Raw genomic sequence first — 12,767 nt, 5'->3', positions numbered from 1 at the left:
CCTATAGATACTCTCATTGAGATAAATCATGGCTTATCCATCTGCCTTAAACAAATTCCAACGAACAAAGAAAGATATCAAAGACTAGTGGAAATTAATCTATGACCCACACTGGACCTGACTTGTCATATGTGGTTAGTGTTGTAAATCAATTCATGCACAGTCTGAGTGATTGACACATAAATGCAGTAAATTGTATTCTAGTCTATTTGAAGTCCTCTCCAGGCAAAGGTATTATGTTCTCCGAACATGAACATCTAGATATTAAGGATTACACAGACTGACTTTGTCAGATCTAGATTGGATAAAAAGTCTACTTCAAGGTACATGTCATTTGTAGGAAGAAATTTGGTGACTTGGAAGAGTAAGAAACAAAATGTGGTCTCCTTGTCTAGTGTAGAAGTTGAATACCATGCGCTTCATCATGCAACTACAGAACTTATTTAGCTAAGAATTCTCTTAAGTGAGCTTTGGTTTGGTTCCAAGAAACCTATGGTGCTCTTTTGTGATAACACGGCAGCTATTAAGATTGCAAATAATCCAGTATAACACAATTGAACTAAGCATATTGAACTTAACAGGAATTACATCAAGGATAACCTAGATTCTAGCATGATAAAGGTTTCCTACATCAAGAGTGAAGATCAGTTGGTGGATATAATGACTCATGTTGTTACTAGTGATCTATTCTATGCATCATTATCCAAGTTGGACATGTGCAATATCTATGTACCAACTTGAGTGGGAGAATTAGCATATAAAGCTGATGTGCAGTTGTGGCCGTGCACAGCTGTGTGTACAACTGTAATTGATTGTGTAATTGTGATTTATACAGTTATACATTATTTTGTATAGTTGTCAATTATTTTATATAGTTGGCTATCCTAAAATAGTTTTGTGTACCCTGTATAAATACCGTTGAGATATGTGAAAATATTCATTCAATAATTTATCAAGTATCTGTGATCACAAACCGTTACCCACAAAATGTGTTTGGCCTGTTTTAGAAAACTGGAAATGACACCAAGGGTGATGTCCTTGCAACAGGTCTACTCTATTTTATTCAGCATATTTTCTCCAATAAAAAAGAACAATGAGATATTTCTTTTCCATATCTTCTCCATAGAGAAAAATATATATATAAAAAATAAAAAAAATAAAAAAACAATGAGATATTTATTTTCATTGTTTGATTGGTTACTGAAATCAAACACTACCTACTCGTATTATTAAGAAGATAAATGCTTCTGCTAATTGCTGTTTTAGTCTATGTAAGATAGCTCCTTTCTTTTTCTTTTTCCTTCCATTTTAGTTGGAACCCATTCTTCCTCTATAGAATAAGTGAAAGGAGTTGATGTTTGTATTTCGTTGGGCTAGGTTTTGATCATCATTGCCTTACATCTGTCAATTTCGCAATGGCTTGATTTGAGATGATAAATTTGTATTTTCAAAATGCCATGTAAGATTCAATGCACTCTTTTAATTAAAAAATGGTTGGCTTTACCTTCTCCAAAATAGACAGAAGACTTGGACAATGCCTCATCCCCAACCATTTAAGAGAGGTAAATTGTACAAATTGATCACATAGAAACTATAAAAGAAACTACTGAAGCAGTTTTGATGATTCAATAATATTCTTACGTCACTTCAGAGTTCTTAGTTACCTCAAAAAACCGAATGTTAGCAATGGAATAACCAAATCATGATTCATTGGTTGATTTACCATTAACCTTTTTTTATTTTGGTGTTAGGAACTTATTGAATCGACTGACTTCAGCTGCTTCTGTTATTGTTGCTGGATTGGCTGTAGGGCTTGCTTCTATTGGACTTGGTGTCCAAGTACTACAGCAGACCAGGCTGTAGAAATTATCGCATGACAGCCTGATGTGGAGAGAGAAATTTGAGGTACTTCATTCTTTAGTCTAGATATGATGAAGCTTTAACAATTTATGGACTGGTTATAGCATTAGCACTTTTATGGGCAGATCCTTTTATTTAATTGTTAATCCTCTAAATATGTAACTACATATTTTCTTTCTTATTTTATTTCCTTGGACTTGCCACTTGCATTTTCAAATTATATCTATACTGAACTACTAGATGATAACCCATGGAAAGGGCTGATTTGGGGATGAGGAATTAGAAAACTGAGGGTGGGCAGTTACTAAGGTTGACTTCTAGGAGATAATAACGCAAAATATGTCTCAGTGAATGGATTTTTCCTACATTATCCATAGGAAAATTTATCTCCCCATTAAAAAAAGAGAACAATCTTGCAATTGGAGTTCCTTGATGTTATTGCAACGTCAAGTCTGTGTTTTATAGGGTGGTGCATGTGAAATGTTTATCTTGGAACTGACTTTGCACTCTTGGAATCTCACAAAACAGCACAGAAGGAGGATACAGCAAAACAATGACACTGGGTCACTTGTGGGAGCTACATCTTTGGCTTTTTGGTTGACATTGTTCAAGGAAGGATTTGAGAGATGAAACCTACAAGAGTTGGAGTTTTGCATACCAAGAGCCTCGCCTTACATGGGTCAATCAACTTGGTCTCGGCAGGCTCCAGAGCAAGAGCAATCATCCACAAAACACGAAGGGGCTGCAGCATATACAGTTGGGAAAATGGTACGTGACTTTTTGAATTTCATTTGTTGTTTGGATGGCATGCTTTAGAAAGCTAATTAACATGGTCCAACTGCTTGCACTTCAATTTTTGTGTCCATCATCAGAAAACTAATTCTTCAGTCTTTATATTCATTTTTGGTGAAAAGTTTGGATTCTGATGGTCTAGTTAATAGAGGCTTAGTGGCGCTTAACATTTCCTTACTGATGGATATGGTAAATGTCTAACTAGGTACATTGTAGATATGTCATTGTCAGTGGTTTTTATGCCTAAGGCACCTTAGTTATTCCTATGGTATATTATTCTATTGCCATATATGTTAGACTAATTTTGCAATCTGTCTAGCAGTCCACAGTAGGCATTCCCTTGTGAAACTGGAAACAATATGAGAAAGATCTAAATCTAATCTTATTTAATTAATTTCACATTTCAGAGAGATGTTAGCTGTGTGAATCTACAAATCATAGTATGCTAATTGTATTTGATGAGGACATCCTTTGACATTATTGGCACTGACCTACCTAGGTGACTGAACTGGCCAATTTAGGTGATCTTGTCTGTTGCAAGTTTTAAATTTAGATTTATTACTTAATTTAGTCTTTTAATTTTTTTGTTATAATAAGAGAAAATCTCAACCAATTTCACATGAGGATAAGCTTTGAATTTGTTACTTAATTTTTTTTTTCCCTCTTAAATTTCTTAATTTTTTATTTAGATTTATTACTTCAGAGGTTTCAAAAATGCCTACCAGATTTGCAAGATTTTCTAAGTAACTTTTTTTTTTTAACAATTTTTACTAATAATAATAAGGTGACAAACCCAAATGGGAAAAGGTAAGTTTTGACTCACTAATTTAAAGTTTGAATCCCAAACTTTATAAATCAGATTTATTTTTATCTATTTAAAAATATTTTAAAATATATGTATTTTTTTCATAAGCCAAATAATTATTTTCTGAAATATTCCTTTTACTTGTTAGGTTAATAAGCAATTTTTTTTTATGTCCAAAACTTATTTGAGATCAATAAAATAAAAAAATTTTAAAATATAAAAATAAAATATTAACTTTCACTTTGCTAAAACACACTAGTGGAAAATGTAGATTTTGAGAATGATTCGAAAATAAAATGGTAGTTAAAATTTTATTTTTTTTATTTTTTAAGTTTTTTTGTTTTAATTGTATTTTTAATTTAAATTTTTTTTTATTTGATTGTTGAAGCCAACTAACAAAATTTTTATTCTATTTTATTTTTTAAAAAATGAGAAGATGAGTGGATTTATATAATACATGATATAAAATCATTATTAATTAGAGAATTAGAAAGATTTTATTTATCTTGAGGATACTAGAGAATTTTTTCACAATAATTTGTATTTCATATTATATAATAAAAATTTTATAATATATTTATTTGTAAGAAATTAAAATGTTAAATTAATTTTTTGATAATTTTATTTAATATAATTAAGTAAAATGATATTTCAGGAAATAATTATCTAACTTTTGAAAATATACATGTATTTTAAAATAAATAAATATAAAACTGATTTATAAAAATTTAGATTTTTTTTCTATATTTTTTAAAATTAGTGAATCAAAATCGACTTTTCCCAACCTGTATGCCCTACTCTTAACTCACAAACCACACTCACCTTTATAACTCTGACTTTACCCAAGAAAACCTCTACAACCTGTTCCATACACTTCACTCAGCTCCTCAGAAATCTTGCTGCTGGAACTTGTTTCTTTACCATCCAATGGTGTCTCCAATCCGGTACTTTTCTTTCCAATTGCTTTTTTCTTTGATTTGTGTAGGCATGGATTGGTTGCGGGTTCTTATTTGTTATCCAAATATTAAGAGTGTTTTTGGTTACTTCTATGCACTGTTGTTTCTACGTCGATATTTATCCTTGCTTGAGTTCACTTAGGTTTAATCAACCAGATTTGCTTTTTGGGTTTTATTGCATAAATATTGCTACTTTGCCTTGGGATCATAACCCACTATATTTGCGGTTCTGATGGATTTGCAGGCTTTCTGACACCCATGGGGAAAGAGATAATGAAAAAGAGCCTGGCAATCCTCAGCAGCATGTTCTTGCTGTTGGGCCCCTTAACAGCATACCTTATTTTAACCCTGATATGCTAGAGTCATGGTCACCTGAAGCAGACAATGAAACGGTAGAGAGAGCTGGACCTGGAGTCATTCTGCCAAAGAAAGAGTGGGATGATAGCATTGATGCCACGAGAAGAGGAGTTGGGTTAACCAGGACTGCGGCTTTGGGAATGGTGGGACCAAGTGTAGGACTTCTTGACATTGGGGAGATGGAGGATTCATACATGTTTCGTGTATCCCTCCCAGGGGTTGCAGCCAATGAAAGTAAGTTGCTATATATCCCAAGTAACTTTCTGTAGTTATAAAAAGGTTTTCAAGATTTTTTTTTTTTTTTTTTGAGGAATGCCCCTTGTTAATTCCACATCCTTGCCTTACCTTTGATTTCTAGGAAAAAAATCATAAGCTCTCTTCCAAGTCGGTAAAGCTGATTTATCAAATACTAACAAAATTAAAGTCTTGATACAATTTTATTTGCACATGGTGTCCAAATGCTTTATGATATTATTGGTCTCATAGACAGAGTTATACATGTGACCATGAACCCTGTGATTGCAGGGTTGTTCAGTTGTAATATCAAACCAGATGGGAATGTTTTCATCAAGGGAGTATCAACAACAGGTGAGGAAACTGTGTACAGAAACTCCCAACTTTTCAAAATGAAATCCCAGAATCTCTGCCCTCCAGGGCCCTTCTCTATCTCTTTCGAGCTACCGGGTCCAGTTGATGATCAACAAATCTCTACTAGTTTTGAGAATGGGGTTTTTGAAGCTATGGTGAAGAAAAGATGACCAACAAGTATTGAAAGGATCAATGAATGGGCCAGTAGGTAGGATTCAAGAAAATCCTTTTCTTCCACAGCTTTTGAATCAGGATTCCCTGTGTTCTTCTATGAATCCTCAACCTTCTCAAACCCCATTCCCTCCCTTGACTGCCTATTGTTCTTTAACAAGAAACATTTAGGAGAATGTTATGATCTTTCCCTTCTATTGGTCTCAGAACGTGATGAACTGAAAATAATACATTCTGCTGTTGCAAACCTGCATGTCAGATGCCATTGGTTTATTGCACAATTGGTTAGCAACCACCAGTATAGGATTATTATGGCAGAATTGCATTTGGAGTGAGCATGTTTTTGGCAGTTCACCTAGCATTCATCTTAATGGTTGTCTGTGAAACATACCGATTTTCTAAAGAACCTGCAGGGTCAGAGCCCAAACCCAGATACGACCAAGTTGGGGAACCAAACACAGACCAATCATACAAGCTATGTATGCCAACTCTGATCTATGGGTTGCCAGCCAGAAATCATGCTCAGTAGGCTTTGCACCATTATAAAGTTTCAGGAGGTTATGGAATATCTAAAGCTCAGTCATCGGTCATCTATCCTCAAGAAAACTGAAAGATGCTATAAAGTGGAAAATTCGCCTTCCTACAACTCAGCAAATTAGCATTTCTAGCCAACATTATAGTTACTGGTTCAAGCTTGAGCAGCAAGGTTTATGACAATGTGTTAGTTCAGCTACTCATCGTCGTTTGTCTCTCTTCATCACAATTCCCTCAAGAATCCCATCAATTCCAAAATTACCAGAGAACTGTTGAGGATCAACAGGACCAGGCAGCTGAAAAGAAATGGAGAAGTGCCCTGATGGACAAAGGTTCTGTGTTTGCATTTCAAACACTTGGTTGCCTGCATACACAGTTCTCTCCCCTGTCGTTGTCACACCCCTTATCAATACTTTCCCATCGTTTTCAACTTCACAGCTAAATTCCCCTGCAGTCAGGAAATCAATACTCATATCAAGCAGCAGCAGTAAAAATCAGGTCATTTCTTGAAATCTTGAGATGAACTGTGTGCAAATGAATGAATTAGGTGATTGATAAATTCTATGTCCTAATTCACAACTTACGTTCATCCCTTTTCACCCCAGGAAGGGATACACGAAAAAGATACGAGTCCTCGCACTCCCCAATATCCATGTGCCCAATGGCTGGTCCTATCTGCCCAACAGCAGCACTTCCAGTCAATGCAAATCCACCTCTTGTGGCAGCAACAATGTTCTTCAACTCCTCCATTGTTGGGTGAGAAGGGAGAAAGATCTGAGCTGCTTCAACCCTATCAGCAGCTGAGGTGTCTCCTTCTCTAGGCAATATAGTCATACCACTGCTAACGGATGTCACACAGTGACCCCGTTGTGGGGGATCATCTGCATGTCTTTTTCTATAAGAATCATGGCAAGACCTGGACGGAGGCTGCTGTCCAGTAGATTCAGCTCTCTGCACTGACACATTATGCAAAGCTCCACCCACCCTGGAAATGAGAGATTCTTTAGTCTGAGATGATTCTTTAGTCTGAGATGAGCCGATCATTGCAGTTGCAGATGTAGTTGGAAAATCTGCAAGAAAAAGTAGCAGCACTTCAGGGGAAATTCATGTGCAAAGTAGAAAGCAGATTTCCACTTGATACTCCCAAGATATGTATGCATTGACAGTTTATCGTTTAATTTTCAGAAGCACCCTACAATCAAACTCCTTGGTAGAGGATGCCCAAAGAGATGTGAAACATACTCCTATGAGTAATCAACAGATCTTTTCCTGTCCTCGAAGATCCTAGAGTTCCACTTAATACTTGATACAAATTACCCGAAAAGCTGTTAGCATATCCCTCTTCAGTAGCACCCTCCCCCAAAGATTTTCCAAATGCCCCAAAACATAATAACCAACATATCTGCAATATCTCTAGGTAGAGACCAAGAAATTCAGAATATAGGATTTTGCAGGGGAGGTTTTCACTTAAAAGAGAGGAGACCCACCTTATATTCTTGAGGTGTTGTGCCTAAGATCCATTCTCCCTATAACACTAAAACCTTGAAAGTATAGTAAGCAATGGATTAAAAACCATCATATTTCAGGATTCATCAACTTGATTTATATAAAGAGGAGTGGAGAAAAAATCTTATTGAGCAGAAAATTGTTTCTTTTTCCTGCCTTTCCCTACCATTTCCTCCAAATGCTTCAAGATTCAAACACAGCCTTAGAATCATCCTTATTGAAAATTACACTTCCCGTTTAGCTAAATTATAGGAACCTCCCCTCCTTTTCTGTGAAAATACGCTCCATCAAGTTTTAGCCTCGATTGCATGAACTTCAACAACCAGCCCTCGGTTGCATTGGTGGAAATATTATATTCATGCATCATTTTTCATATCATAGCTATCTGACCATGCCAGAGAACCCAATCAAATTATAAATTCTCTACTTGCTTATTTCTCAACATACGCCAGCCTTAGATTCTATTGATGGTACATGTTACAAATATAGACAGTTCATTCTTGCATCCAATTATCAAAAATTTGTTCCAATTATGAGCAGCAACAGAACACTACAAAGTCAATAGCTGTCCAAGAAAAACTTTCCCAAACCAAGCATTGCAAGGAAGCAATTTCTAGGCAATTCCTTCCAAGTGGTTTCTGTAAAAATTCAAGTGAAAATGTGTGAAAACTCATAGACTTCACCCTACACTTAGCTTTAACACCAGACAGCACGTTGCAATCTAAAAACTAAATGACTCAAGATACAAAAACCCAGCACAATCCATGAATTGCATTGAAGAAATTCCAGCTATTGAGATTGAAATTCCTGAAATTCACACCTATGCATTTCCAATTGCATTCTTGATATGAGGAACAATCAGCCAATTGCAATTTCGGAACTTAACCATTCAAAATACACAACACTCACCCACAAGTTGCATGGTAAGAAATTTATTTGTTTGTGATTGAAATCTTTACATGCATTTTAATTTACATTCTTCATCTACTGTGAAAGGAACATTCAGTAAATTGCAATTTCAAAACTAAATGATCAAAATACACAAAACCCAGAAACATTCACAAATCCTATTGAAGAAATTTCAGTATCCATGATTGAAATTGTTGAAACTTTACACACATATATTCTTTATCCACTGTGGGAAGAACAATCAGTAGGTGCAATTTCAAAACTTAATGATTATATTACACAAAACCCAGAAAAGCTAAGAAATGTTATTGAAGACATTTCAGTATTTGTGATTAAAATCTTGAAACTTAAACAAATGCATTACATTCTGGATCAACCAGTTGAGAAACAGGCAGTAAATTGCAATTTCAAAACTTAATGACTAAAATACACAAAACCCAGCAAAACCCACGAATGGTATTGTAGAAATTTCAATGTTTGTGATTGAAATTGTTGATGTTTAATCCATTTCATTCTTGATCAACTATGTGATCAACATCAGTAAATTGAAATTATTCAAAAATATACAGAACCCAGAAACATCCCCAGAAGAAATTTCAATTTCTGTGATTGCAGTAGTTGAAATTTGCAGCCATGCATTTCCAATTACATTCTTGATTAACCGAGTGAGAAACAGTCACTAAATTGCAATTCCAAAATTTAGAGATTCAAAACACACAAAACCCAGAAAAACCCACAAATTGCATTGAAGAAATTTCAGTGTTTGCTGAAATGCATGCGCATACATGCATTTCCAATTACACTCTTGGGTAAATGTGTGAAGAACAATCAGAATATTGCAATGTCATAAACTTAATTATTCAAAATACACAAAACCCAGAAGAAACCACAAATGATACTGAAGAAATTTCAGTCCTTGAGATAAATTGTTTGAAATATGTATAAATGCATTTCCAATTAAGTATCTGAAGAAAAGTCACGAGGAAAACAAAGGAGATCAAGAAACAGAAAACGTACTAAGAGAAATGGTTTTTGCAGAGACAATGGAGATTGTAAGAGAACCAGTCATGCCATTTGGACCCTTCAGAATTCAGAAAAAGCAATCAAAAGAAGGGAAGAAATTAAGCTAGAGTAGAGGAAGGACCTGAACAAATATTCACACCAATGGCGGTTTGCTTGCAGCGATCGCTTCAGCTTCTTCTATTTCTTCTTCCCACAGATTATTATTTTGATTTTTCTCCTTTTTATCAAACCAAAATGATTGATCTTTTACGAGGCTAATTTGATGAAAATCAGAAAATGACTACAATTTAAGAATTTTTAATATATATATATTATATTTGAAGTTGATATTTCCCCATTCTTGAAGTAAGGCAACAAATCAATAAATAAAGTTAATCCAATAAAACTTAATATTTATTATTTAATAACTTAAGTTGATGGATGTTTGGTAAATTAATTTGATAACTTAAAATGATTTATTTACTTAATTTAAATCATTAAATATATTTAGTAAAATAACTTAATAATATAAATTAAAGTAAGAAAATAACTTTAAAAAATAAATAAAATCAATAAACATATATTTATTTTATTTTTCTGCCACAAGTTACCCTAGTTACTTTTATGATTTCCTTTATTAGTTCACACCTTCACTATTACTCATTTGTCATAATTATAATTTATGAAGATAAATATATTAACAATCCTAATAATTAAATTAAGAATTAAATAATAATTTTTAAGTTAACAATTTAAATATAATTTAACTTAAAATCAACTTAAGGCATTAAGTAATAAGTATTAAGTTTTACCAAACAACTCGTTGCTGACTTAAAACTTATTACTTAATCCTTACTTTAAGTATTTAAATTGTTTGATAAAATTAACTTAAAATTTGTTTTAAATCATCAAATTAATATATTTATCATTATAAATTATAATTAGGGTAAAAGTAGTCAAATAACAATAAAAGACATAAAGTAGCAAAATGGATCATAGAAACAATTAGGACAAATGAAAGTAAAAAGGTAAAATAAAAATGTGAACTTAAAAATAAATTAATTATTTTTACTTATTAATTAAAGTTGATTTTTCCTTTCAATTATATCACTAAGTTATTTTACCAAATATACTTAATTTATTAATGACTTAAATTAAGATATTAGAACTTGGTTTATCAAACACCAATTAAAAAATATAATTATTTTTATTTTATAAAAGTTAATAAAAGGATATATAATTTATGTCTTAGTTAAAATTCTTTATCTATAATATTATATTTTAAATTTAAATTTGTAGAAACATTTTTCCAACTTTAAAGACATGCTTAGAATGTTGGAATATAAAATAAAAATGAAAAATAATATTTAATTTAAAATATAAATTAAATATATTGAACAATTGAACCAGACAGAGACATATTTCCTTGGAATGGTTTGTTTCAACAAAGACCAAATGGTTTTATTTGGAAAGGAAGAAAAGAAGAAAGAAAGAAAGAATCCATTTGGTTGACTGATGAATACTTATGAAAATAGTGCAAAAAAAAATTTAAGAATTTTAAACTAAAAGTGTCATTTTGAGGTAAATCAGCATCTTCTGAACATTCTGCAAAACTTTCACAGAACTGAAAAGAACATCAACAATTCTTGCTTCATTGCAGCTGTAACGACCCGCACCCAACCATGTAGATATTGTCCGCTTTGAGCCCAAATGGGCCCTCACGGCTTTAAAACGCGTCTACTTGGTTAAGAGGAGTCTTTACATATATAGCGCCAGGAACTTGCTCCCCTATCCGATGTGGGACATCACAAATACCCCTCATGCAGACACAACGTCCTCGTTGTGTCCTATGGGATTACGGGGCCAAACAGACAGACACCCCTTACGGAGCCAAACAAACCCCCACACCGGGGTCGGGGATCGGCTCTAATACCATTTGTAACGACCATCACCCAACCATATAGATATTGTCCGTTTTGGGCCCAAGAGGGCCCTCATGGCTTTAAAACGCGTCTACTTGGTTAAGAAGAGTCTTTACATATATAGCGCCAAGAACTTGCTCCCCTATCTGATGTGGGACATCACAAATACCCCCCCATGCAGACACAACGTCCTCGTTGTGTCCCATGGGATTACGGGACCAAACAGACAGACACCCCTTACGGAGCCAAACAAACCCCCACACCGGGGTCGGGGAGTCTTTACATATATAGTGCCAGGAACTTGCTCCCCTATCCGATGTGGGACATCACAGCAGCACTGTTCATAGGTCATTTAAATATTATAATAAAAATATTTTTTTTTCTTTTTTTTTTGGTAAAATATAATTTTATAACTACACAAATTATTCAAATTTTTAATAAAAATAATAATTGAATATTTGTACATTAGGGTATATGATTTTTTTATGGTTAATTTTTTATTTATTGAGTATATATATATATTTAGTCTTATTATTTAATAACAAAAAAACTCTCAAATTTTATTTTTTAAAAATAAAATAAAAATAAAAAATTATTTTAAATTATATGAAAGGATATTATTGTAAATTTATTTCTTTTTCATTTCCATTCCTATTATTATCAAACATTGAAATGAAAATAAATAATTATTTCAATCTTGCATTCTTAAGTTCATCCAAATGTCAGAAATAGAATCATCAAATTTATTTCTATCCATTAAGAAATAGGAATGGAAACAAAATATTTATTTTCATTCTCTATTCCGACGTACCAAACACCCCCTTAATGTTTGAATTTCAAAAATCACCACTAACATACATCCGATGGATGTTATTAATATATTATAAAAAACAGTATTCGAAAGAATTTTTTATTTTTAATCAAATAACCTTATATAGTCAAACCCCTTAAGATTCTCCATTACGAACCAAATCTCAGGAACCGCAGGTGCGGAATACCCGTAACAATGGGTAAGGATTTGAACCCTGAGACCACATTTCCTAGAGTTACCTTGATCAATTGTACTATCCTAACAGGTTAAAAAAAAAATTATTTATATTTAAATAATAAATAAAGTTATATAAAAATAATTACAATAAAAATGTTACTAACAAAAATGAACTTTTGCAATATTTTTTATATCATAATCCGATTAGGTACAAGTTGTGGATACGGGTGATTATAAATGGTACCCATGTGGTCAGAGTCGGAGAGATCTCTAACCCGTGTAAAGGTTTGTTTGGTCTTATGAAGGCTCCACAATCCCATGTGATACAACGAGAACATTCTATAACCACGTCTTAAAGCCATAAGTGCCCTTTAAGG

The 12,767-nt window shown here is 33.2% G+C and overlaps 2 protein-coding genes across 2 annotated transcripts; one reads left to right on the top strand and one right to left on the bottom strand.

Annotated features, from left to right (window-relative positions):
* The first annotated feature begins 2,466 nt into the window (after positions 1–2,466).
* LOC109121482 (alpha-crystallin domain-containing protein 22.3) lies at positions 2,467–7,343 on the top strand. Its single transcript, XM_059742890.1, has 3 exons — positions 2,467–2,628; positions 4,658–5,004; positions 5,296–7,343. The coding sequence occupies exons 2-3, from the start codon at positions 4,767–4,769 to the stop codon at positions 5,526–5,528; spliced, it is 471 nt and encodes a 156-aa protein (XP_059598873.1). The 5' UTR covers positions 2,467–2,628; positions 4,658–4,766; the 3' UTR covers positions 5,529–7,343.
* On the bottom strand, positions 6,264–7,107 carry LOC100249373 (alpha-crystallin domain-containing protein 22.3). The gene is made up of 2 exons (XM_010661533.3): positions 6,648–7,107; positions 6,264–6,511 (listed from the first exon to the last, which is right to left on the bottom strand). The coding sequence occupies exons 1-2, from the start codon at positions 7,105–7,107 to the stop codon at positions 6,264–6,266; spliced, it is 708 nt and encodes a 235-aa protein (XP_010659835.1).
* Positions 7,344–12,767: the final 5,424 nt, after the last annotated feature.

Source organism: Vitis vinifera, chromosome 14, assembly GCF_030704535.1.
Source record: "Vitis vinifera cultivar Pinot Noir 40024 chromosome 14, ASM3070453v1".
In the NCBI taxonomy this organism is placed as follows: Eukaryota; Viridiplantae; Streptophyta; class Magnoliopsida; order Vitales; family Vitaceae; genus Vitis; species Vitis vinifera.
This window is presented reverse-complemented; position numbering and strand designations above follow the sequence as displayed.

Bases quoted from the DNA above. Each gene is read 5' to 3' on its own strand.
- LOC109121482 (XM_059742890.1), top strand. From the start codon at position 4,767: ATGCTAGAGTCATGGTCACCTGAAGCAGACAATGAAACGGTAGAGAGA. The intron at 5,005-5,295 runs GTAAGTTGCTAT...CTGTGATTGCAG, and splicing joins AGGGGTTGCAGCCAATGAAA to GGTTGTTCAGTTGTAATATC.
- LOC100249373 (XM_010661533.3), bottom strand. From the start codon at position 7,107: ATGATCGGCTCATCTCAGACTAAAGAATCATCTCAGACTAAAGAATCT. The intron at 6,512-6,647 runs GTAAGTTGTGAA...TCCTGACTGCAG, and splicing joins TGGGGTGAAAAGGGATGAAC to GGGAATTTAGCTGTGAAGTT.